The 25,487-nt window shown below is 38.9% G+C and overlaps 1 protein-coding gene across 1 annotated transcript in view; it reads left to right on the forward strand.

Moving 5' to 3' along the window:
* CDKAL1 (CDKAL1 threonylcarbamoyladenosine tRNA methylthiotransferase) overlaps window positions 1–25,487 on the forward strand; it is a 428,463-nt gene that overhangs the window by 151,682 nt on the left and 251,294 nt on the right. Inside the window, exon 8 of the mRNA XM_080381401.1 lies at window positions 8,979–9,099. Coding sequence (XP_080237527.1) covers window positions 8,979–9,099 — 121 coding nt within the window. The remainder of the gene's footprint in view (window positions 1–8,978; window positions 9,100–25,487) is intronic.

Below are 25,487 nucleotides of genomic sequence, written 5' to 3' on the forward strand. Positions count from 1 at the left end.
ACCGCCAGCTCTTCTGCACCTCCTCCCCTTCCACCCTGGTGCTCGCAGTGCTGCTTCTCACCCTTTTTTCCTCACTGCCAGGCAGGGGGCCCTTTTTTACAGTGCGGGTGGCTGCGGTGCTCGACGGTGCCCTGCCATGGGGCAGCCCTGGCCTCTCCTTGCTCTCCTCACGGAGGCCGCCTCGCCGTAGGCACCAACAGTGCTGCGTCCGTAATGGTATCTCTAGGTAGCAGAATTGCCTTTTAAACTGAGATTATTGAAACAAAGGTACTACTGGCAAAAATCATGCAAGGGGCTAAGGGGCTAGCTGTATTTGACACGCTAAAAAACGTGCGTGTGTGTGGGGGTGAGGTTAGGTTTTCAATAGGCAATAGACAGGCCTACAGCTTGTCCCTAACTTGGCGAAACGACTGTGGTTAAAAGATTTGGCGTCACCCATTTGCATGTATTAACCGCTGAGGTTAACAGCATAGTGTGGTAAGGATCACCCCCTGCCCTTTTCTTCTGTCCATCAATTGGAAATTTTGGAGCTGTTCCTGCTTAAACAAAAGTAATTATCTATATTTGTTGTCGTCTAAGGAAATGACCTGATGTGTGGAAAGAGTGTAATGACCGAAACAAGTAGCATTATTTTTTTCTTCTGTTAATCTGACAACTACTTGGACAACAAGCACTGACTTACGAAGGAGCTGACCTGAAGGTATCTCACCTTATGGTTTTGAAATGAAGGGGCTGCCGTTCAGCTGAACGCTTCAGCGAGAGCACCGGCTTGCATTTCCCTCGCCTGTTTCTGTTTGCTTAGGAAAAGGGTGACGTACTGAAAGAGTGAGTTCAAAACAGTCATGCCATTTTCTGTGCCATTATCGATTCTGGGAGCTTAGCTTTGTAGACTGCCATTTAAAGAAGACAGTAGAGCACACTGAGGAATATACAGTAATTGTGGAGAAACTGCTTCTGCAAAGACAGATTTTAATTGCTTTTTTAAATCATCAGTAACAGTGTGGCTTGATGTAAAATCTTATCTGCTGGGACAAGAGATTTCCATTGCCATCAGCTGGTTTCTGGTCTTACACCAAAGCTTATTGCCTTTTTTGCTGTGCCTGTTCAAATGCTTTTTTTGACTATTAGGTGTATGAGGCAACCCAGGATTTTAGGAGGGTTTTGTGATTATTTCTTGCAGTGTAGTTATTTCATTAATTTGGGTTAGAAAACTGTTAGGACTGACTATCCCTGTTAGGACTCTCATTGTTATGACATTTTTATTTTGTCAGTAGTTCACAGAAACAGAGTGGGAGATAAATAGTGCAGCAGAAGAAGAAAACAAGGAGGGGGGGGGAAACACTGAAAATATTAGTAGCAGAATTGTGATTGCTCGTTATTAAATGAGCCTGTGGTGTGCACAGAACAGATGCATTTTCTTCCATATCCGTATGTGCTCTTTTCCACACCTTCAATGAATGACCATCTTACAGCATCCCTGTTTTTCTGTCCTACTCACATCGATTAGACTCAGCTGGGTTTAGCTCTGTTAGAGAATCCTTGTGGCTGATAAATGCAAAGAGTACCTTGTTCAAAACCAGTTATCCATAGGAGGAGTAGAAATAGATGGCAAAGGAGTAGAGATGAAAGTAAAAGCTTGCTTTTGCATACAGCGATAGATTCAGCTCAGCATCTCACTCTGAGGCTAAATTTGTTCTGTTCAACCTGCACACCCCAAGACATTAGGCAAGTTACTTGCAGTGCTGCAGCTGGCTCTGACAATCCACCCTTCAGCATTTCCATTCCTCAGAACACAGCCTGTTTCATCTGAATCAAAATTTCTTCTCCTTTAAACTTTCTATCCAAAATCTCCTGAGGCTTTGAGCAGCATCTTCTATCCTAATCAAATGCATTTCTTCAGAGAGGTGAGGGCAGAGGGTCAGGGAGGCTCTTCCTGGAGTTGATTCTTAATATTGTCCTTCTGGGCTGTGGAATCATAGCCAGTGTTTTGAGTTCACAACAGATTTAACATTTAGTCACTTTTTCAGAAAGACAATAACATCACATGATCTCAAAATAAGTAGGGTGAAGCTATTGAATCCTAAAAAAAAGAAAAAAAAAAGAAAAAAAAGAAGCAAGCCTTAATAGGGCATTTGAAGTGCTTTTGTTGTGAGACAGGGAAGTACTGTGGATATGTCAAAAATGTTCTTGAATACTTCTTAATTTAACTCTTATTTTTTTATGAACACTAATTCCTTGTTAACAGTTACTTTCTTTTCTGTTGTTGCGCTGAACTGTTTTAGTGCTTACAGATACTGGTATGATTGAATGGTACATTGCAGAAATACCAAGAATAAAGAGGTATTGTATGTTTAATGGAGAGAAAGCGATGTATGAATTTTAGCAGTCTGGGACACCTGCAGCACTTTTTTCTGAAGTTTGTGAACTGCCTCATTATATTTAAGATCTTGGTTTTGAAATTACATAAAACAAATTTTTAAAAGGCCCTGTCTTCACCTGGGTGATGCTCATATTTTTGGAGTCATCGTCTTCTTTTGGAGTCTGCTAGGTCTTCAAGGCTTAGTAGATGTGTATATTTCAAGGTAGTAACATATGTGCTGTATGCTTAGTAATACCTGGACGTTTCTCTGGAATTTTTTTTGAGTTGGTATAGGATGGAAGGGAATCATTTTATGGGAGTTCTGAGTTGCAGAGACGGGGTTCAAACATACCACCTGCTGTCAGCAACCTGATGGGACTGGTGGCCTGGCCCAGGGCATGCTTTTTCCTGTGACACACAGGGAAAGATCAGTAGTTCTGACAGCATTCGTCTGAATTATTCCCTGGCTTGTAATGGACCCAGTTCCTGCCTACACCAGTTGAAGGAGTTTGACTGTTACACAACATCCTCACCTTCACTGATCTAGAGGAGGAATAATTTCTATTAGTTGCTTGGCCAGGAGCAGGGCATGTATCTTTCAATCGGGTTTGGCTTTTCTTTGCTCCCTCTATTTGCTTGGGCCTGGAAATCCCACAGATGATGCTCAGGGATGCCTTGAGTATGTAGCTAATGTGCTGCTGGCCAGCTGGGGTTGCTTTGGGTGGGAGCAGTCACACAGCAAAGCCCTGAGCCGATTGCTGCCCTTGTTTCTGCACTTGTGTGTGTCTGGCAGCATGTGATTGCTCTGGGGAGCTTGGGGATTCCTTTGTAATCAGTCATGTCTGCTGTGGGACAGCTTGTTTGTGCTGCAGGCCAGGCAGAGAAGATGGAGAGGAGCTCAGGGTCTGCCCTGGCTGCACATGGGCTGCTTCCATCAGAGGTAGACTTGGGCTTGGGCTCTCGGCCTGCCTGTCCTCTGCCGGATCACCGAGTCTGGATTTAAAGGACTTCCAAAGTGAAGAAGTTTGGGCTCAAATACACGTGACGGTCGAGGTTAGCTGTGGAGATGTTGGGCAACTTGTGTTGCAGCCTTATATTTCAGATGCTATTTTTATTGTTAGTCCTGCCAGAAGATCCAAAATAACTTGTTTAGACAGTTGCTTTTACCCAGTAGTTACAGCGTTAGAAGAACATAACTGGAAATAAATGCAGTATTCAACTTTAGTAATAGCTCCTGATTTGCCTCTTCTGCCTTTACATGTATTTTTTATTTGAACTTTTCAGGTTCTCTTTTCTCTTTAGAATGTTCTTAGTCAAGATTTTTGTTTACTTTCAGTTTATTTTTATTTTTTTTATTTGAGTTTTCTAATTCTTCTCACCTTTTATATTTACCTTGATGCTCCTTTCAGTCTTTGACACAGCTTTTGGTTCTGCTTTACGCTTCTTCCTTTTGATTCTCTTTGGAGAAGTTTACTACCTTGTTTTTCCTTCATATGGCTTTGCCTTCCTTAGCTACACTGCTCCCATGTGCCATTTTTTCCAGTGTTAGCTTTAAGGAAAGGAAGTTCTGTATTCATTAAGAAGCAAATAATGGTGGAAGGAAATCTGTGCAAGAGTACATGAAATAGTACTTAATCCTTTTCACTGAAGATTCTGGAGAAGATCAGGCAGGTTGGTGAGAGATAGCTGGGAAGTACAGAGCAGTACCTCGGGAGCCTTGTTGTGAGGGAAAAAGTGTCTTTCAGGAAATGGTGAACAACCTCTAAGCACAATGATGTAACTGGGAAAGGGAAAGAATGGGTAACAGAACAAGCTGAAAACAATAGAAATTGTTCCTGCCAAGGCTGGGGTTTCCTACATCTTTGAGGATTTTCTTTAAACTCATGTTATTGAGCTGCTTGAGATACCTGTGCTGACCTTGGAAGCTAACAGCTGAGGGATGCTGCTCTGTGTCTGGCCCAGAGTTGTTTCAGTGGCACGCTGTGTAGCTCCAGGGGATGTGCAGGAATGGGGAGGACCCTCAGGGAATGGCCTCCTCTGTCCTCCAAGTAAAGTAGATATTATTTTCCAGCAGCTACTGAGGGCTGCCAGCCTGCAGACTGAGTGAAGCTGACTATTGCTTGAAATACAGCAGGTCTGTTAATACCTGACAGATATTTGCAACACTGATAGGCAGTTGTTAGCTAAAGCTGACTAGGCCAGGCCACTTCCCCATCACTTATCCTTGTATCAAACTAGCAAAATACCAGTCCAATTTGAATCTAATTGATCTAGTATCGTTAACATGATTCTGTGGCTCTAGCTCACAGCGGTCTGACAATAGCCTGAGATTCACAGCACATTTAATGTTGTTATAATCTCATGGCAAAGAAATTGCGTTACCTGTTCTCTTCATATATTTGTACTTCAGGATCAGGCGTTCTCTGTCACAGTCCTGAAGCATGTACATTTACGATTAAAGGTGCATGTATGTGCCATTAATATTATGTTACTTTTTTGTATCCTTTTAAACAAGTGAAAATAAATCCATTGAAAATATTTTCATTTCACACACTGGTTTATCAAACTGACACATTTAAAAGCCCTTCTTTAGATGAACAATAGGTTTTGATACCCTGGTTAATTCATTCCAACCTCATCCTCTCTGCGAACAATGCCAGGTAATATGAATTCCATCTACTGCCTTGTATGTAAAGATGAGTTTAATTTCAGTCAGCTCTGAAAATTGGAGAACTGTGATTCATTTTTGGTTGTTTCTAGCTTGATATCATTTATACTTGCTGTGGGTGATTCTGCTCTATGAGTGTCCTCACTGAACTTGGTTAGTACTATTGTTGTGTGGTAATCTGCATTACTTATCTATTAATTAGTGAAAAACTGCTCTGAAGCATGACCTAAACTGCTAATTAACCTTTTTTTTTTTAAAAAAAAATAAATATAATTTTATCTGCTGTTAGACTTTGTGAAAGTAGAAAAGTTAACTTTATGGCAGAAGAGATTTATATGACCTATTAGGCTCTCAAATATAACCAACTAGATCTGAGTATCATTAAGCTGTCTTTCAAATCTTGCATCTTCTGGTGGGCCATCAAAAAAGGAGTGGGTTTTGTTTGATAGTTGAGATGGAGCACTCATCATTATGGAAGTGGAATTGTGATTAACTCAGTTTTCAAAAATGTTGTACCAAACTTAAAAAAATAAAAAGAAACAATCCAACCAAACAAAAAAAGACTTGAGTTTGGGATGCCTGTTTTGCTTGGTTATCTAACCTGTGAAGTCAGAGAGAAAGTAACTTAATCAGATAAAATGCTTTAGAAGTAAAACTTGATGGCAATATTTTGCCCCATTTGTAGCTTTAAAATGAGGTCATAAATGAGAATTAAAATTCTTGTTTTTTCTGTTGTGCTTGATGTTGGTGTGGGCTTAATAATGCTGGTTAGACAGTTTTTTTAAAAAGTTGCTTAGCATTTTCCTTATTGAAAATGACAAAAAAAAAAGTTTTCTTGAAATAAATATGGGGAAAAAAAGATCTACAGCATGTGAAAAAGTATGATTCAGTGTTTATCAAGTTATTTTTTATTAATAGCAGCAATGCTGTAAACAGATGCTTTAGTGATTACTTCAAATGAAACAAAATAGTCCTTGTATGGAGTAGGGGAAGAAGGATTTAAGGTCATGAATACTGTAACTGAGTGGGGGTTTTTATTTACAAAAATATGTTAAAAAAAATAAAAATCAAGTGTGCCTTCAGCACAAATCACTGTAGTTGGATATGCATGTGCTGCTTGCTTTCTGGAAGCATTAAACTCTGCTAAAATTCATCTCCCAATACTGCTTTTTTTTTTTTTTTTTTAATGCTCTGGTGTCTGGAATGAAAAGCACAGGGGTATTATTCATGGGTACCAGATAGGTTTTGTGAGCCTTGTATTAACTTGAACTTTAGTGTCTTTCAGTAGGAATGTGGGGAAAACTGTGGCCATACATTGTGTGACAGTGGGCTGCCAGGTTTGCTCGCCAGACCGTGGATTTCCTGAGCTCGGGCGCGGGGTTGGGTGGGCGTTGGGATTCAGCGGATCGTGTTGGAGGTGGTCGCAGAGCTGGGGTTTCTTTCCTAAATAAAGCAAGTCTCTGAAGGTAAGAGAGGCTAGATCTCATGCTCCTTTGAGTTCTTTTCTAGATGCAAGTGTCCTAAGTTGGCTTTTTTGTGTGATTTTTTTTTTCCCTAATGTATATAGTAACCTGCCTAGCATCTGAAAGAGAAAGATCTGTAAGAAGATAGAAGTAGTACTTTTAGTTAAAAGATTTTTCTAGACTACTATAGTATTTATTTTTTCTCCTATTTTCCTAAGAAAACATGGATTATAAAGTGGTACCTGCTGCACAGGTCTGTCATTATTTCCATTTCCTTCCCTCCTTACTAGTTTTCAGTCCTTTGACAAATTTTAGACAGATCTAAAGGATACTCTTTTTTCCAGAAGTTCTGTAAAAAAGTTTGCCTTTTTGATTAATACTCCCAGTACGAGAAAGGGAAAGCACAAGCTAGATTTTAATTAGAGAGCAGTATTTCACACGGCAGTTCGTTCTAAGGGTACATCCTCAGAGGAGATCAATCTTCATCAGTTCTGAACTCTGAGATTTTACTTCTGGGGGGGCGGGGGAGGTTGTTTTTGTGGTTTGTTGGTTTTGTTTTGTTTTGTTTTTTTAACTTCAGAATGGTGGTTTGACTCCAATTCTGAATGTATGAATTTAAATTTTTGGGCAGCTTGTTGCTGGGTTGTTAAGCCTGTTTGTTTTAAAAATACCATTAATTGTTCCACTATATTTTCAGCCGTAAATCCAAATACGGTTTTAATATGGTAATGCAACTGAATATTTTAAAATGGATAAACTGGTTTATTCCAAATAAACCACAGTATTAGGAGATACAAAAAGGAATGTTCTCTGCTTCTAGTGTAATTTTTATGCCTACCATAATGCAGCCACTTTTGTTATACAAGTAAATGAAATGGCACCATGCCTGCAACTCCTTAATGAAGCATTAGATTGGAAAATAACTGATTGTATTTTAAGACAAAGATATTGCTGTTATTGTCATGATAAGGTAGAAGTGAATAATTTAGCAACTGTTAATAGCACAAGTACCATATTACTAACTTCACAGCAGGATGTAATGAAATTTTTGTCAAATGCAACTGCAAAAATAATGCCTTTTAATTCCTGTTGAAGTTATGATGTCTCCTTTTAGTATTAACCGTTATGATATCAGGCTAGTCCTCACTTTTTCATTAGATCATATTTTTGACCGAGGATTTTTATGTATTTTAAAAAACCTGAGAAAGAAGGTATGCCTTAAGTAGTTGTTTATTTCTGGGTTGTTGTTGCCATATCACAGACATAAATTCAGAGTATGAGTGCTACATTATACAAAATTAATGACTCCTCAAAACAGGTAGTGGAGAAAGACTTTAAATGATGGATGAATTAGTTTTGTGAATAGCTGTTGTAGTGTGATTTAGGAGATTTGGTTGAACATCGTTTTTAACTGATCTGAATTGGTTATCTATTTTGCTGTGCTGGATGTAGCTAGTATTTCATGGTTTCATGCTTTCCTTTCGCCCTCTCCCTTTTTAGGGTAAGTTTATTCTTTTTTGAAATACTTGACAGATTGTAGCGGTGTCTTCATATACTTATCAAAGAGTTTTCCAACTTCGACGGGTACATGCTTTCTCGCTTTCCTCCACTCTAAGTAGTGGTTACTTTCCACCTCTTTTCAGGTATCTGTCATTAGCTTTCCCTTGCTGTCTCTTATCTGTTTGTGGAATAAATGATACAAATCTTAGGTTTATAAATTAGGCACATTTTACACTACCTGTGGCAATAATATACATCTAACTGTTTTTATTTGTCACTGTTAGGTCTTTCTTCTTAATATTAATGAAACCTGTTTTTTGTGCCCTTTAAATTTAGGACTTTATATGGTATGACTGTGGTAGGTAGTTGGTGATAGATTTTTATTTTTCTTTCTGAATGTTACTGGCTTCAGGAAAGAAGTTGTGAGGCAGTTTTGTGACCTGCAGTCTCCCTGGTGTGGGATGAGTATGTGTCAATCCTGGTAGTTAGCTTAGCCATGAACATGCTTTCAGGACATGTTTCATAGCACTTACCCTCAAACTTACACAGTCAGGTAACTTTGAAATGCATTGGTTCTCCATATAATAAACTAATAAATATTTAGTTGTTTATTGCCTACTAATTCGGGTTTCAGTGATTTTTTTGGGAAAAATACTTTAATCCTGCCAGACAACTGTTTAAATGTTGCTGTGTTGATATTTGCTTGAAAATCTGGAAATGGAACTCCTTAGATCATTTTAATTGAATAAACTAGAAAATGCAAGTATGAAAAGATAATTGGATGAAATAATTTATTCATTTTAACATGGTTTATTTTAACTGCCAGTGTCTCTCTTAAAATGCTCCAGCTGGTGGAAATACATTATTACATCTCATTCTCATTTTCAATCTTTGAAGTATAAACACTAATTCTGAAGAAGAGCAAATCAAAACAAATGTGATAGGACTTGTGCTTTGTATTGACTGCAGTTTTGTGCTTCATTTGAAGGTCATTCTGTGAGACTGCTGGGTCAGAAAAAGGATAATGGAAAACGTTTGGGGGGAGCGCGACTGGATTTGCCAAAGATTAGGAAGAATCCACTTATAGAAATAATTTCCATCAATACGGGGTAAGAATCATCCAAACTTATAAAACATTCAGTACTGCTGAGAAATTCAATTTATCTCTTTCTGCAGGCCTACTGTATTACTCTGAAGTTACTCAGAAGGAGGCAGGATGAACACTTTCAAGTAGTAAAATATTTAAAATGGCATTCTTTCTGGAAAATAAATTCCTGCTTATTCGGGTGCAAGACTTCTGCTGCACCAGGGCTGCATATAGTTATGCAGTCCTCTTTGTAAGTTCACCTAACTCTTTATCAGAAGAAAAAGCCTTAATAAAATTAAAGAAGAAAAAAGCATTTAGAGGGCTTTTTTTGTTTGTTACAACCCACCCCCCCCACCCCACCCCCACCCCCCCCATTTTGATTTGTAAAAAGGCAGTTCTGGAATGTTGTTAGTAACTCATTAAGATCTGTAAACACCTGCTTCTTAGCCCAGATGTATTAATGGCTAAATCAGATATGGTTATTTGCTTCTTGTCCCTCTAAAATGTTTGTGAAGAATTAGCATGCTTATATTTCAGACTCTTCTTTGTTTGTATAAGCTACACTCTGCCTATCAAGCATCTTTAAATGCCCATTCCTTTATAAGATTACAACCATTTTTCTGTTCTGTATTTCTGCTTTGAGGAAATCTATTTCAGTCTTTCTTCCCTTGATGCTTTCCTTTTCTCAACTCCATGAGGTCATCTCCCATTTGGAAGGTTTCCTTGGGGGGGGGGGGGTAACACAACACACCAAAAAAACCCATTACCAAACAAGTATCAAACAAAAACCCACACAAGCCCTCTTGTGATTTTCCCATCTTCAACTTATGTAGTGATTTCCCAGATGATAAATATAAAATGCATTGCTGTAGGCATCTCAGATAGGTGTGAACTTACTACCTAGAGAAGAAAATGTGGAAAATTTTAGCTCTCTTTGTTTTGAGTTTAGTCTAGCACTTTCATAAACGTTTCATAAGAGTTTTGCTACCATCCCTTTTCTCTCTTAATTCCTTGTCTTTTAATTTGCTGTGAAACCTAGTGTGCTATATAGGTCAGAATACCAGTTCAGGGCTTAGTGTGCTTATTTTTTCTTCCTCTGACTTATGGTAAACATATGGGTGACATTTTGTCATATTGCTGAACTATAATGCCTTTTTCAACAGCAATTTCATGCATTGATTGTTTCTGAAGTTTGGATATGAGCTCTTCTGGTGTAGTTACTTTAAGTGATCTAAACTTTTCCCCCTGTTGTCTTTCCTGTTGGCATCTTGGGTGTGTCCATGTGATCAAAACCCTTTCCATGATTAAAAATAAGCAAAGCATTCTTTTACATTTGGTTGTATCAGGTTTGAGATGGTTTTTAGTATCCATCATAATCTAATGTTACAATATCTTCCTAGTTGTAAACGTCATCAAGGATGTAAACTAATTGAGCCATGGTATTGTTTACTTGGGTTTTGATTAGTAGTATAGTTAAGATGGCAAAATACATTGCTGTTTCTAATACTAGATTATTGCTAGCCTAATTACAGAGGTTAGTGCAAGAGGGGTACTGTAGGGTATGTACACTTGGCATTAGGTGGCTGATGAGAGTAACAACCCTTCAAAAAAAAATATTTTGAACATATATGTTTTCATACTAGGTTTTTTAAAAAAATATTTCCCAGATTGATCAAACTGCAGACAGTTAACACCTCCCTAAGATGTTATTTGAAACCCTTTTATTTAGAACCTGATATTTTACAAACACCAATTACATTGCTCAGCAGTTACTGCTGTTCTCAGTTCAATAGAATATGTATTTTATAGCATAGGATAATCTGAAAAGTACTAGAAATCATATAAATAAATATATTTCACAGAGAATAAAGTGAAATATGACTTGATAAGACCAGAGTATTCTGAAAACCTTAAACAAACAAGGCAGTTGTATAAGGTGTCTAAATTAGCTGATGTCCCATTCTGTGTTATAGCCCATGCTCAAGGAATCCCGCCTCTCTTGCAATACAGGGTACTGTGTCCTCCTGTCCTTATCTTGCCCTTCTCCCTCCCCAGCCTCTCCACCTGTGTATTGCAGGTGACTTTTCTGGTTACTACTCTGGGTTTGAAAATTAAAGCATCGCTTTAGAAAGGCAGCAGTGCTCTGCAGTTTCTGAAAATATATTAAAAAATACATCAGTTAAGAACAAGACTCAGGACATGTTACTCACTGTGACTTGACTGTGTTCGTTTTACCAGTTTTGCTGTAGTAGTCTGGCTATGGCAGTTTTTAGTACCAGCCCCACATTTGATCTGAGCTGTTTCACTGTGTAAAGACTGTAGAAAACTTTTAAGGTTGGATTTTGGTACAGTGCTCTACTGAGAGGTGAATTTGGATCAGACTAGAAGATCTTAAAATCGTAAGAAACACTTTGTTAAAACAATGATTTCCTCTTTGAAAAGGTATTTGTCTGATGGTCCTGATGGATAGTGTCCAGGAGCAGCATGAGCCAGGCTGCTCCATGAGGGAGGACAAGAAGGGACCCAAGGGTGTCACGGGCACCGTGGGTGCCCACACAACAGGACACCCTGTGCCACAGGGCCTGAAAAATGTGGGCAAACTGGGGACTGGCGGTGGGACCCATCAGCAGTCCCAGACATGGCAAATGATCAACCAGGGCAGGGTCTATACAGGGGCTCCAGTCAGGATCAAAAGGAAATGAGCTGGAGACAGGGCTGTGGAGAAGGATCCATGTAACCCAGGTCTGAGGTCCAGGCTGGAGATAAGCCCCGGGCTGGAGGTAGCTGTGGTATTTAAGCTCATGCCAGGAACTGGGGGCACAGGTCTGAGCTTAACTGGAGTTCCTGGCCCAGGGGGGGCTGGCGGAAACAGCAGCTGAGGCTGGTCAGGTCAGTTAGGGCCTGACAGAGCCCACAGGGCTGTGACAGGTTGCGGTATATTACCATTTACATGTGAGGTCTTAATGAACTTTTGCCCTCTTTGTAATTCTGTGGGAGGAGAAAAGCTTTGTTGGAGCATGTGTATCCCTCAGCCCCAAAGCACTGCAGTCTGTGGTAGCTCGTGCTAACCCCTTACCCTCTCCAGTAGTACAAATAGCTTTATGTACATGGACACCTGCCAGCTGGAACTGTGCTGCTGAGAATTCAGTAGGACCAATTTATTTTCGGGAGTCTTCAGACGTGCCGATTGTTAAGATATCTCTCGTTCTCCTACAGCTGTGTCTGAGAATGTGGGTGCAATTGAAATGCAACACTGTAGAGTACGATTTGTTTCTTAGCTCAAGACAGTGTCAAATTCTCTTCAGTAATTTTGACTTGAGGCTTCTTGTTTGAGTCCTTCTTCTCTCAGACATGGAGGAGAGAATATTTTCTGTCCTGAAGGGTTCTGTCCTTGTATAACTGAACTTTTTCCATGCTTGCCCATGCACAAATGTGTGCCTCCAGATGCGCATGTCCCTCTCTGTGTGTTTCCCCCACACTGCTGCTGTACATGAGCCTCCTCAGCTGTCCCTTTGCATGAATCAAGTCTGTCCTATCAAGGGGCAAACATACTGTGTCTCCACTGCAGTATGTGGTCTGTAATAATAGTAATTTAAAACAAACCAAAATAAAACCTTATTAGATATGGAATATCTGCGAATATAAGTGTTGCTTCTGTCCATTGTAAGCCAGCTCAGAGTTTTCAAACAGTGCTGCACATTTGTCCCTATAAAGGTGTTTCTGTGCCCTTAGAGGGACATGGATCTTGTTCAGTGTTTGGGATTTTTTTTTTTTTTTAAGTAATGGACAATTTTTTCTACTGTTAATTTTGGTTGTTCCGAGGTTTGATGTTTTCTCATTTAGAAATCTGAGCTATCTTTATCTGTTTAATTTACCAAGACAGTTAGTGGTTTCTGTCAACAGACTGACTCTAGAGGAAACCTTCCATCCCAGGAGCAACATGGGGTTTCAAAGGAGCAACATTTCAGAGTTTCCAAGTATATTCACAGATACTATAGTGAGTACCAGAATAGGGGCACAAGAGACTTATCAGACCTCTCTGACACGCAAAGATAAGTGAATCTTAATTTTTCTATGTGCCAAATACATTAGGAATCCTTACCATCCCAGTATCCCGTACATGCTATGGATTGGCCTCTGTACTTTCCCCCTAAGGAATAAGTGACCCCTTCTTCCTGTATTTTTTCTTATAATAAATATAAATCCTGTATTTTTTTAATAAAATCCTGTATTGCTTGCTTTCTCTGTTATCTCTTAGAAAACATTTTTTCAGTATTTTTCAAATCAGTTATTCCATTTTTTCTGTAGAATAGGCAGTTAATAAAAATCAGTGATTCCAGCAGAGCTTGCGTAGTTGTCTTATATCTAGTAAGTTCTGCAGTGGTATTAGTGAATCTGAACCTGGGAACAGTGATTTGTGCCTGCCTGCGAAAATAATTATCTCCTTTGAATTAAGGGCATTTAGTTAAGTCTCTGCCACTTTTATGTCCTAAGCATATATTTGTACAAGTCATTTTACTGAAAGAAGCAAGGCAGTAGTAATAGAACAGCATGTTAAAATGCTGTTAGGAGAGAAGGCATAAAGTTGTTCACTAACCTCCTAATGTGATTATTCCACGTTAGTTTCAAGCAAGTAAGAGAAATGCTCTCAAATCCATTTTGCATTACAGCTTCATTTTGGTCTAGGAAAAAGATCTTTTCTCCTCCTGATTTAATCTTCATCAGTGCCAGTTCCCTAACCTATGTAGCCACTTAGACAGCTCTCTTTAATGGGATCAAGACTTGGTCTTCCACCTTTTAATTAAGTAATTCTGTATCCTGAACACTCTACTTTGTAGCTTGTACTGTTACTTACTGACACATCCCTGTTTTTGGCATGGCCTGAGCTCCCTTAGATCCAAGTTGCTACCACTCACGTACATTTCAAATGAGATAGCCTGGATGCCTTGGGAAGCATCAGTGGAGCGTGGTGTGAGCAGAATATGAGCCCACACTAGAACTTACTCTTGGGTGGTGTACATAGGCTCACTGAAGTGCTTTCTGTACTCTTTCTGGAGTTTCTGCCTCTCTCTTGCTGGAGCAGGCAGGTTGCTGCTGGTTTGGCTGGCTAGAGAAAAGTACATTATACAGGGGATTCAAACCCGAAAGGAACACAGCAGTGTGCACGCGTGCGTTAGACTGCCTTTAGAGCTAAGACGTGGTGCAGCTCACGTTAAATTTGCAGTATGAATATACCCAAAGGGCCAAGGCTCTCTTCAAGTTTTCCTGTTCCCCCTTATCTGAGGACACTGCATGAATCCCATATAGCCTAGTTCTGTTGTTACTTTTATAGATTCTGCTATCAAGCTGCTCAGAGGATGGGAAGATACTGTGTTCAGTTTTGGGCCTCTTATTTCAAGAGGGACCTAGAAGCATTGGATTTTGTCCAGAGAAGGGCAACAAAGCTGGTGAAGGGTCTGGAGAACAAGTCTTGGGAGGAGTGGCTGAGTTAACTGGCGTGGATTAGTCTGGAGACAAGGAGGCTCAGGGGGGACCTTACCGCTTTCTACAGCTGCCTGAAAGGGAGCTGTCGGTTGGTGGAGGTAGGTCTCTTCTCCCAGATAACTAGTGACAGGACAAGACAGAACAGCTTCAGGTTGTGCCAGGGGAGGTTTAGATTGGATATTAGGACAAACTTATTCCCTGAAAGGGTGGTCAAGCATTAGAACAGGCTTCCCAGGGATGTGGTGGAGTCACCATCCCTGGAGGTGTTTAAAAAATGTGTAGATGTGGTGCTTAAGGGCGTGATTTAGTGATGGACTTGGCAGTGCTGGTAAACGGTTGGACTTCGTGATCTCAGTGGTCTTTTCCAACCAAAATGATTCCATGTTTAAGATTCAGCCCAGCAAACTGAGCATGTAGGTTTGAGTGTAGTTCTGGGGGAGTACAGAACCACAGTTGTACTGAGAGGACTGTGTAATTCAGTGGAAGCACTGTCTACTTCTCAATCTGTACATCTGTGTTTGTTTCTGCTTGGGAGAAGGGCTCTTAAAAGCATTATTAAAATGAAAAGTAAATTAAAATTACCCATCCAACCTAGCCTGATAGATTATACTTGTAGTGCTACAGCATCTTACAGAAGAGCACAGATTTTCAAATCTCTTTTTTTGAGCTTTAAATACTAATTAAGGGCTAACACTTCAGGCTTAGTACTCTCCATGTATGAAAAAATGCAAACTTTTTTCTCACAGGACAGGTCTTGCTAGCAATCTTTATGTTGAGAGTGAACATGCATAGCAGTGCTTAGGACTTCCTTTAGAAAACGTTCGTAGGGTTTTTTTAGGCCATGCTTTGAAGTTCTGCAGTGATCATTCGGAATGGTTCTAAGCTGCTGATGAATCTGAATCTAGCAGAAGAATTAAACCCCCATGTAGTTCTATGTACACTACTTGGTTTGTTTTATGAATCAAGTAACCAAAAATTCATCATATAAGCTATGGAGTTGTTATTGTTTATTCTTATATTCCCAGGAAAGAATATTCCCCTGGTTATGGATTGTGAGAGGTCAAAATTACATTCCTTCATCATTTTCTATTGTGAGCAGCTTTTTTTGGGGGGGTTGTGATGAATTAGGGTGTAAAAGGATTGAATTTCCCGAAGAGTTGTATTTTAATTTTATAAAAGGTCATGTAATAGTCTTTCTGTACATGCTTCATTTCAGTATTTATTTAGGATCAAGTATCTAAAATACCCTGGAGTTGTACATCCATGAAAGTGTAGGTAATTGTTAGGTTTGGTTTTTGGTTTTTGTGTGGGTTTTTTTTTATTTTTTAAAAATTATGCCTCCAAAAGATTACATAAACCTAAATGAAATGCTTTCAACTCTGATTTTTTTTTAATGTACATATTTGAAATGTGTGATTTAGTTAACTTCCGTCGCATTCTAAAATCTTGCAGCACTGGATGGTTTTGGTGGCTAATAACTAGATATCTGCGAGGGTTTGGTTTACAAAAAAAATGTATAAAAAAAACACTGGTAAGAGGTCTGGAAAGTCTTATGGTGGTAGGAATGGATTCGTTTTGCTATAGGTAGTCTTCATTGAATCAGCACATATTTCAGTCTTTCGGTTTTAAAAGCAGATCATATTCCATGTCTTTGGTTGCTGCAGTAGGTTGAGTGCAGCAGGTGTCTCGTGAACAAGAAATACCGGTGCCTTTCTCCATATGGCAGTACGTAAGGAAGCAGTGGCACCGTCTCAGAAATGAGTGATTTACAAATAGAAAGATCAGGAAGAGACGCATGTGGCTTTATTTGCCTCCTGTGATGAAGAGATAATTAATGCTTCAGAATCATTCGATGCCAGCACACTGGCAGATGTGTAGGGTCCAGTTAGAACAGCATTTATTCCTTTGCCAGCCTAAGATACTCCAGTGAGATATATTGAGGTTGGAAGACCCCAAGTAGTAGAGGATGCTACTACAGTTTTTGTCAGTGATATATGCATCTAGTTATTAATCTGACAGCAAGTCGGGTGTTAACCAGGCTCAGGTGCAGAAGCAGAGGCCCAGGGGTACAAGGACTGAACTGTGTTGAACACAGAGTTGGGAGGATGGTCTGATGAACTTTAGGGTCTGTCTTTTTTTGATTTATTTTTTTTTTTTAGCTGGTTGGCTCTTGTCCGGCTATATCACTGGGATGCTGAATGCCCGCAGTGGCTTGGGTTGGTAGCTCTGCTCTTTAATTATCTGCTCTTGCCGTACCATTTCAGAGTGTCTCTTCTCCAGAAGTCATGTCTGCTCTTCCCCTCGTTTGACATACTACCTTCTACTTTCATACACAACCCGTGTACTGCAGAGCAACTGCAGATGCACGTGATTATTTGGCACTGTGGAGCTCCCTGTAGGAAAGGGAAATGTCATAACCGAGGTGGACATGGATGGTAAAGCAGCACTCTGTGCTGATTAGCTGCATGTTTACCAGGGCCTAGCTGGTCTGAAGAGTGATTTAAAATGGGTATTTAGAGAGGTAGTATAGACATCATCAGCTGGGATGCACTAGAATTTTTGTAATCACGGTAGCATTTGGTAAGGCCATAAAAGGAGGCCCCAGTTGTGACTGTTAAATCCCTGAGCTCTTGCAGCGGTCTGTGTTGCCTGTCCAGATTTTTGGCTAATTGAACTGGCTGGGCAAGATTTATTCCTTTTTGTGGCATTCAGCCATCATTATCTATGCTGGTCGATCCACCTTTGAAAACTCTTTGTGCGTTCGTGTAGCCTCTCACTCCTTTATAATTGAGATGAGTTTTCTAGAGGTTCCATCTTGAAGTCATATCAAAATATCTTTGATTGCTCAGGAGAGAATGTTGTGGCTTAGGTCTGAGAACTTGTGAAGCTGTTGTTCTCCTGTGCTAAAATTAGTAGGATATTTCAGTAATAATCTTACCAGTTCAACAGAAGAACCACTGTTTCTTTGGCATTCTGTGTTTACTGATGAACTATCAGCACTCAAATCTAATCCCTAGAACAGTGTTATCTCTAGATAAAAATTTATGGAGAGATGGAAAATTGAAAGGTTTTTGGTATGTGAAAAATTGGATTATCTGCTGTTTGACAGTGATAGACTTGGTTTTTTTGGCAATTGCTTGTATACTTTTGTCTATCCAACTATGCCACAATGTTTTCAACATATCCATCTTCTCCTAAAATATTGCGGTCCCTGTCTTGAATGAGTAGTGAGTCTGAATTACAAATCTGCTCATATTTTGTAAAAATCTTTGACTGAATACTTAACAAGGATGAGTTCCATGTCTTCAATTTACTTGATTCAGCTTGTTCATTAATAACTTATAGATCTATATTTTAATGTTTAATTTTTCAAGATACTCATGTAAGTGACATTGCAGTTGAAAGAAGGTTTTGATTTTAGAACACAAGATCAATACATGTTTCGATTTGCATTCAATATTATGCTTGGAGTGGCAAACAGTATTCCTTCTAATAGTACAGTTATTTAATTACATATTATATTATCACATATTGTAATAACTTTTACTTGAATTCAGGATAAATGCTTAAAGTGAACTCCTCAGGAAATATGAAGTGATACAATTACTTTGGCCCTGCCTTAGCTTATAATATTTAAATGGACATTTTTCATAACTATTCAGCTCAAACATCTATGACACACCAGAGCTGAGCCGATCATATCAGTTACTCTCAGAAAACAAAGAAGGTAGAAAGTCTGGAAAGATAGTGATGTGTTTTTGAAAGGAAATCACTGCATTAGCTTTTTTGTTTATATTTTAATCATTATTTGCATGAACATATATTTAGATTCTAGCTATACTATATACTGAGCATGTATTTCGACCATGGCTGTACCAGATATCAATCTGTTCTGCTTTGGCACACTTCGCAAAATAATTTACATAATGAGAATGATGGATGGCACAGTTGTGTGTATCTATATAGAAGGCATTTTAATTTTAATCATAAAATCTGAGAAGCTAGTATTCCAAAGCTTGCGGAAGCCACACTGCTGTAACAGAAGGAAAAGGAAAATCAGTTATTTATGACAGAAAGGTTTAACAGCCTAGTTTTTTGCCTAAGGTCTCTTTCCACTGCAACTTACTGTAACTCACGTCCAAGGTCATTATTTTCTAATTATATATTTAAATAGTGTATTGATGACACTCTCTGAAAGATTGCTTTTTTCTCCAGTTATAATTGCAAGAAATTAGTAATAATAATTAACCTTTGAAGAATGAGATGTAAAATTATTTATAAGCCTGCTAAAAAATGTTTAGGTGCTACATAGTAACACTTTCACTGAGAACATAAAGAAATGTGTTTTTTATCATAAAGAGATGATACATCATTGTGGCTCACATTCTCATCTACCAACTGTTGTGCTTTTAGTCATTTTTGTTCTCTGCACGTCTGTCTCGTTCTGTGTCCCCATTGCTAAGAACGTGCCTGCTCACCTATGCTTCCTCATGCAGAACAGGTATTGCATTTTCCTAGTTAGTTTCCTTGAGCAGAAAGGTAATTTAAGACAGCAGAAAGGTAAATAGTTCTTTTCCCCAAAGGATTTGGGCCAGGAGAACCGTTTCCTCTCTCCTGAGCAGCTTGATTTCTGTCTTCCCCAAAACATCAGAGGTTGCTACAGCTGATTCTGTAGGGTAGACTTGTACTTCCCTCAGCGCCCCAAACCCCAGCCTCTCGTGTCAATTAATGGGAATTGCTCATTGAAACCAACAGGTGAGGGCAGGAGTTACCCTCCTGGCTCTCTTGGTGGAGGTAGACGTGGTCCTCTTCATTTCACAGTAGCGTTAGACCTGGTAAGCTGTGAACTATCTAGAGTTTAGTATAATAAACTCCCTTCTGCTGCTGGGAAGGTGGAAGCTGTCAATGTCTTCAGTTTCTCTTACTGTTGTGCATGGTAGTTCTGCTCTTTGTGTTGATCTGTATTATACAAGGTTGCTTTGATGAGTAGTGAATGTGATATAGATGTTTTGCAGATTCTTCTAGAGTAAATATCTGCCACTGTGCTAACCTGGGAGGAAGATGATCTTGAATTAAAGATGATCTCACAGAAAAAGAAAGATGTTTATACACAAAAAGTTTATTACATACTTGTATTCAGTATATAATTAGGATATAAACTTTTCACTAAGTATTTGTCTGAAAGAAGGTAATTTTTTCTCTTATGCTTTATGACTGTTCTCTTTCAGCATTGTACATGTCTTCATGATTTCCACCACTGTTACTCTCTTTATGATACTACTTCTTTCTCACTTTTAGAGTCTTCACTGCTTGTACTCACTTCAGTTCTATCCATGGGATTTTAAGTACAGAACTTGTGAACCCCCTTAACTGCAGCATCTTAATTTCTCTGATGTCATGCTGTCTTCATTCAATGACGAAGTAATCCTGAACTGGGCTTCTTTACTTTCCCTGTAGGGTTTAGAGCATGATCCCCTGCCAAGAATAATTTTGAGAGGGGGAAAAAAAAAATCAAAAGTTCAAAGGGTCTTTAAATTACTTAATCAGTTTTACCTCAAATACCTGCAGTCGTGACATCATTTGTGGTATGACTTGAAGACTAGTATTCATTTCTTCAATTGTGTTTTTCATTGCTGCTGTTAAATGCTGTTTGAATGGATCTGGGACAGGCATGTTTTTAATGAACAGCATACGTTGTGTCCTATTCCAAGAAATGTTCAGCCAATCCTTCATTAAGTTTGCTGACATATGACACCTAAGAAAATTCTGGTAAATAGTTGTTTCTTTGGCATTATTCTACAAGTCAAAATGACATACAATGACAATTCCATACTACCTGCTAGTACTGCCAGCTGTACTGTAACTCCTATTTTCCATTCCCCTGGTCCTGTGATGGTGGATTTTGCCCCTGTTTCTTCAATGGTGCAATTTGACGACATGCCACAGTAAACTGGCATCTAATCTGCATCATCCACTTGGCTTGTTACGTGGTCCAGTCATGTGCTGTTCACATGCAGTGAGGTTTTTCAGTCAGAAGGTACATGTTGCCATAAGCAAAAATCACTATGACACATTGTTTGGACACACCGAGCATTACTGGCCTTGAATTCTTGCTCTGCAATGTTTTCTGTTCATGCTATTTTTTGAGCTCTCAGTTTTTGAAAAATGAGAAATGCTGTTTAAGTATACATAAAGTCTAGAACTATTTTTTCTGGGTCATGTAGACTTCCTCTTTTGAGTCTGCTGAATGACTTCTGCATTGAGTTAGAAGAAAATAGTTTGTTTTGATTGTTTCCATTTTTGCACATTTGCCTCCCTTAGATTATTTCCTCTCAGTCTCACAGATTTTAAGTTTTTCTGCATATAGTGCCATCATGAGTTTAACATGAGCATCAAACCTCCTTATACATTTTGGTATGTTTCCTTTTGCTCTTGTACCCCTCATCTTCAGAAAATTTGCTGTTTCACAGTTCACTTAGAAGATTCAGGAAGACTCATAAAAGCTGCCAGAAATCACTATGCAATTCTTTGAACTCCAGTACACCACACAGCTTGCAAGGAAGTCAGAAAAACAGCAATAATCACATGCTCCAACTGCGTCATCTCATTAAAACTTTGGGCAGCTTCAGGCATATTTGTGCTCCTTCATCACTAGGTGGCTTCCCACGCTGCACAGTTCCGTTACTCTGTTAACCCAAGAGAAAGATCACCAGAATTTTACACAATCCCAAATTTTAAGTTAAACTGCGTGAGGAAAAAGTGGTGGTAGTGGGGAAACAACTTGATTTCATTTTGTGCAACAATGATATATAGTTTCCTGCAGTTTCAGATGAGTCCTTTCGATGCTACAGTCATTCTTTTGAAGACTGATTTGGAAAATGAGACAACTTTTAACTTACTGGGACCTGATTACAGGTTAGCACACAGTATGGTACGGCGACCTCCTGCCTGCCTTTTTGGCAGATGCTTACATGCAGAAGTGGTTTTGGATCACACAACAAGCTACATGTTCTAGTCTGCTTGAATGAGAAGAGATAATTTTGAAGTTGGTTGCAATTTCATATATCCGTAATACTGACATCAGTTTGCTTTCTGAGGTTGGACATAAATTCCTCCTTGTTGAGAAGAGCATTCATTTGCGTCCCTTCTCTTAACACCCACATACGTATTTCCTAAGGGAAATCTGGACAGAATACTGAGAAACATTTTATTTGTTTCTCAGATTACAGCAAATACTGAGAAATAACCTCATATGTCATAATTGATATTGTGTTGTCTTTAGTCCCAGCTTTTCACATAAAAAACCCCAAAACTAGAAGAAGGCGGCAAGCACTAGAGAAGCTGTTGTTTTTAAAAAATACCGTCTTGCTGAATGCTAATGTGAGAAATCTCTGGGCTTTTACATACTCATAAATCTGGGGGGGTTTATGGTCTATTTTGAAGTGCTACACAATAAGTACCCATGTCTTTACTGCTTATTAGCAGAACTGGGTAACTTTTAGTTGCCTAACGATAATCGTCTCTTTTGCTAGTTTTGGTGTGACTTCTTAAATGTGACTGAACAATTGTCAGAGGGTCTGACTCAAGTGTCTCTTGTACCATTTTAGGTCGAGGTGGAATTTTTCTTTGGAGACCTGACAAGGAAATGTGTTAAGGGATGTGTAAAAAGAAAAATCAGATTTGGGAAACATCTTGTGCTTGAGTTTGTTCTTGGTCTTGACCTAGAGATAATTTTAATGGAAAAGTAGTTTCCTCTGAATAAGATAAGTGGGCTCTGAATTTTTTTTTTTTTTTTTGCATTATTTTCAAAGTATACAAAGGCATATTTTTGTGGTATTCTCATTGATGTGTGTAAATTCATAACATTTGAAAAATAAGGAGGAATATGGTGTTTTAACTGGATCATCATTATGTGACGTAAGAGCAAAATCACTGAAGGTACTTTAAAAAAACCACAGATAACTGAAAAGTTGAATATTACGATTGTGCTTGGCAGATAATATTGGTGGCACAAAACACAATACAATATGTTACAAGATTATTGATATTTCAAATTTTTGTATGTGATAGTATCTTTCTTTATATGCCTTCTTTATGTAGGGAAGAAAAAAAACCTTGAAACTTTACACTTAATTCTGATATTTATGCTGAAGTTCAAATAAGCTGTGAGTTTTTAACCTCTTAGCTTATAAGGCCCTTATTTTTAAGATAATTTATATGATCTCTGTTGTAATTATACTGTATAATCCTTCATCTGTTTATAACAAATACATTCTGGAATCTGGATCTGGATTTTTCAGGTGAATTGACATTTTTCTCATTGAAAAATGTTGTGTTAATGTTATTGAAAAGTCACAATTTGTATATTTTTCTGCGTCACTATTCTTGACGTATGATACAGTTAAAAAAAAAATCAGATTCCTAATTGTAAAAACAAGTTCACTGAACTGAGTAATAGTTTTACTTGTGCTTTGAATAGTCTAAAAAAATGTAAAATGTTTAGAGCAGGTTTCTGTGCTGCTCCTCCTCCTTTTGCTTTTACTACAGAATGTGTGTTAGAAGAGTTAGTATTTATACTAAGAGTAAATAAGTTTAAAAAAGGCACTTGAAGGGTCCTCTAACCCCAAATGTGGATTTTCAGCAATAAAATTGTAAACTTCTGTGGACACACAACTTTTTCTCCAGCAGGGTGGCTTAATAAAAAGTTGTTGAAATATTTACTTTTAAATTTTCTTTGGACTAGTTGTTTTAGCTTTTCCATTGCGCCAAGACCAATTTTATCCAATAAAGAAAACTTACGTTTTGCTAAGTATCTGCTAGTACAAATGAGATTGAACTCCTCAGTTTCTGGTCCCTTCAGGATCAACACATTTCTCTGCAAGTTGCTGCTTTAGGAACTGAGGGTACCTGGATCCCCCAAAATACTGAGGTGTTTCTGTCCTCCTATGCTGCAGAGCTCCATGCAGTACTATACTAAATGGCGGGGGGGGGGGGGGGGGGGGGAGGAGGAGAAAGTCATCACAAACAAAAGGTTATTCCTTCCTTTATCAACTGGATACCAGTTATGTGATGGCATGGAAAGCTGTGTCTGTTTTGGGGTTTTATCTAGAAGATGGTTTCTTCTTTTTTGAGTAGAAGGATGCAAATACAGAAGTGAAGATTTGAGAAGCGCCTGGAGACAGTTCCACCCTGACTGAGGCATAGTTGTACTTGGCACTGAGTGAACTAGACTGAGTCACCAACTAGTGAAGATCTTTCACATGTTCCCTCTCTCTTTACAGAGATTTACATTCATTTACTGTTTACTTTACATTAGTTCCCTTGTTGGAGTTGTCAACCTTGTTTTTCCTAAGTCCAGACTCAATTTAGAGGAAGAAAAAAGAAGTGGTAAAATAAGATCTTAGATCCATATTTAGACTATAACAAAATATAGTTGTATCTGTTTTTTTTCAGTGTGCTAGTACCTGGTATGTTCTGTTGAGGAGTGTGGAATGGGGCTCGTGCAAATGTTCTGTATTCCCTTCTGCTCTGATGCGTAGTAATAGCCAAAGATGTACAGAAGGCTTCAGTCAAATGAGCACCGAGTACTGTCTAGAAAATTAAGATTTTCTCTGTATCCCCGTGAAGCGTCTCAATAGTCTATAAAACCCCTGAAAGTAAAAGCTGCCATCAGTATTTCAAGTGTTGTTTCCGAAATAAGTGTTTCATAAGTCTGATGGAGCTCCTGACTCATTGTTAGATAAAACATCTTTACCAGCATGAAAGGTCTATATGGACTGAGCCTAAATATGACAGGTACAGTCAACAGTGTAGTATTAGCTCTTGTAAAAAAATCATCATGTCAAGGAGGAATGTCTGAGGACCTCCATTCAGTCTGTTCTTTTTCCTTTGGATTTATTTCCATCTTCAGGGGCTCATCTTGTTGTCCTGTATAGCAGGTATGTGAATGCAGATGAAATACCCCTGGCAGCATGTGCTTACGTGGTGAAAAGTGGAACTCCGTGCATGTGTGGTTCCTGCTGGTTTCCTTTCTGGCAGACAGACCTGCAAGTCTGAAAGCTGGTGCTTTGCTGTTCGCGCATCATTGCCAAGGAGTCAAGAAACCAGGCTGTCCTGTTGGTGGGATTGTCAGTGTTACTTAAAAGGATTTCTCTTTACAAATGGAGTACTTGTCTGACTTTTTTGAGGCAGAGAGAAATTTTCTCTGCCATTGCTGTTTGATTTTGATTTCATGGGGGGGGTGTGTACTCTTGGGAGGGCTGGTGGTAAAAAGTGAAAATTCTTTTTTTTTTTTTTTTTTTTTTTTTTCATTTTTAGCCTCTTTTGATCATGGTTAATTAATATTTTTTTGTAATTAAAAATACTCTTTTTCAGAATTACTTCTAGTTACCCCTTTTTATGGAGGTTTTCAGTTCATACATCAGGAATGGTGGGGGACTGGAAGTCTTTACTATGTATCTTGAATACACTGGATGAAGTGACTTAAAGCACAGAACTTACTGTGAATTAACCTAAAATATGAACTACTATTGCTTACATCTCACTAACTTCTGTTTAAAATGTGGAAAACACATTCCTAACGCTTGTTTTCACCAAAAAAAAAGTACAAGGTAAACATGAGCCAGCAATGTGCCCTTGTGGCAAAGGTGGCCAGCAGCCTCCCCGGGCTGCTCACAGTGTGGTGCCTTCAGCAGGGGAGGGGGGTGATCCTGGACCTCTGCTCAGCCCTGCTGGGACACTTGCAGTGCTGGGTCCGGCTTTGGGCTCTCCAGTACGAGAGGGGATAGAGACACTGGAGCATGTCCAGTGAAGGGCCAGGAATGTGACTAATGCATTTGATATATGAGGAAAGGCTGGGAGGTGGACTGTTCAGCCTAGAGAAGAGGCAGCTTGGGGGGACCTTCTCAATGTCTATAAATATCTGGT

This window comes from Falco punctatus, assembly GCF_963210335.1.
Source record: "Falco punctatus genome assembly, chromosome: 3".
NCBI lineage: Eukaryota > Metazoa > Chordata > Aves > Falconiformes > Falconidae > Falco > Falco punctatus.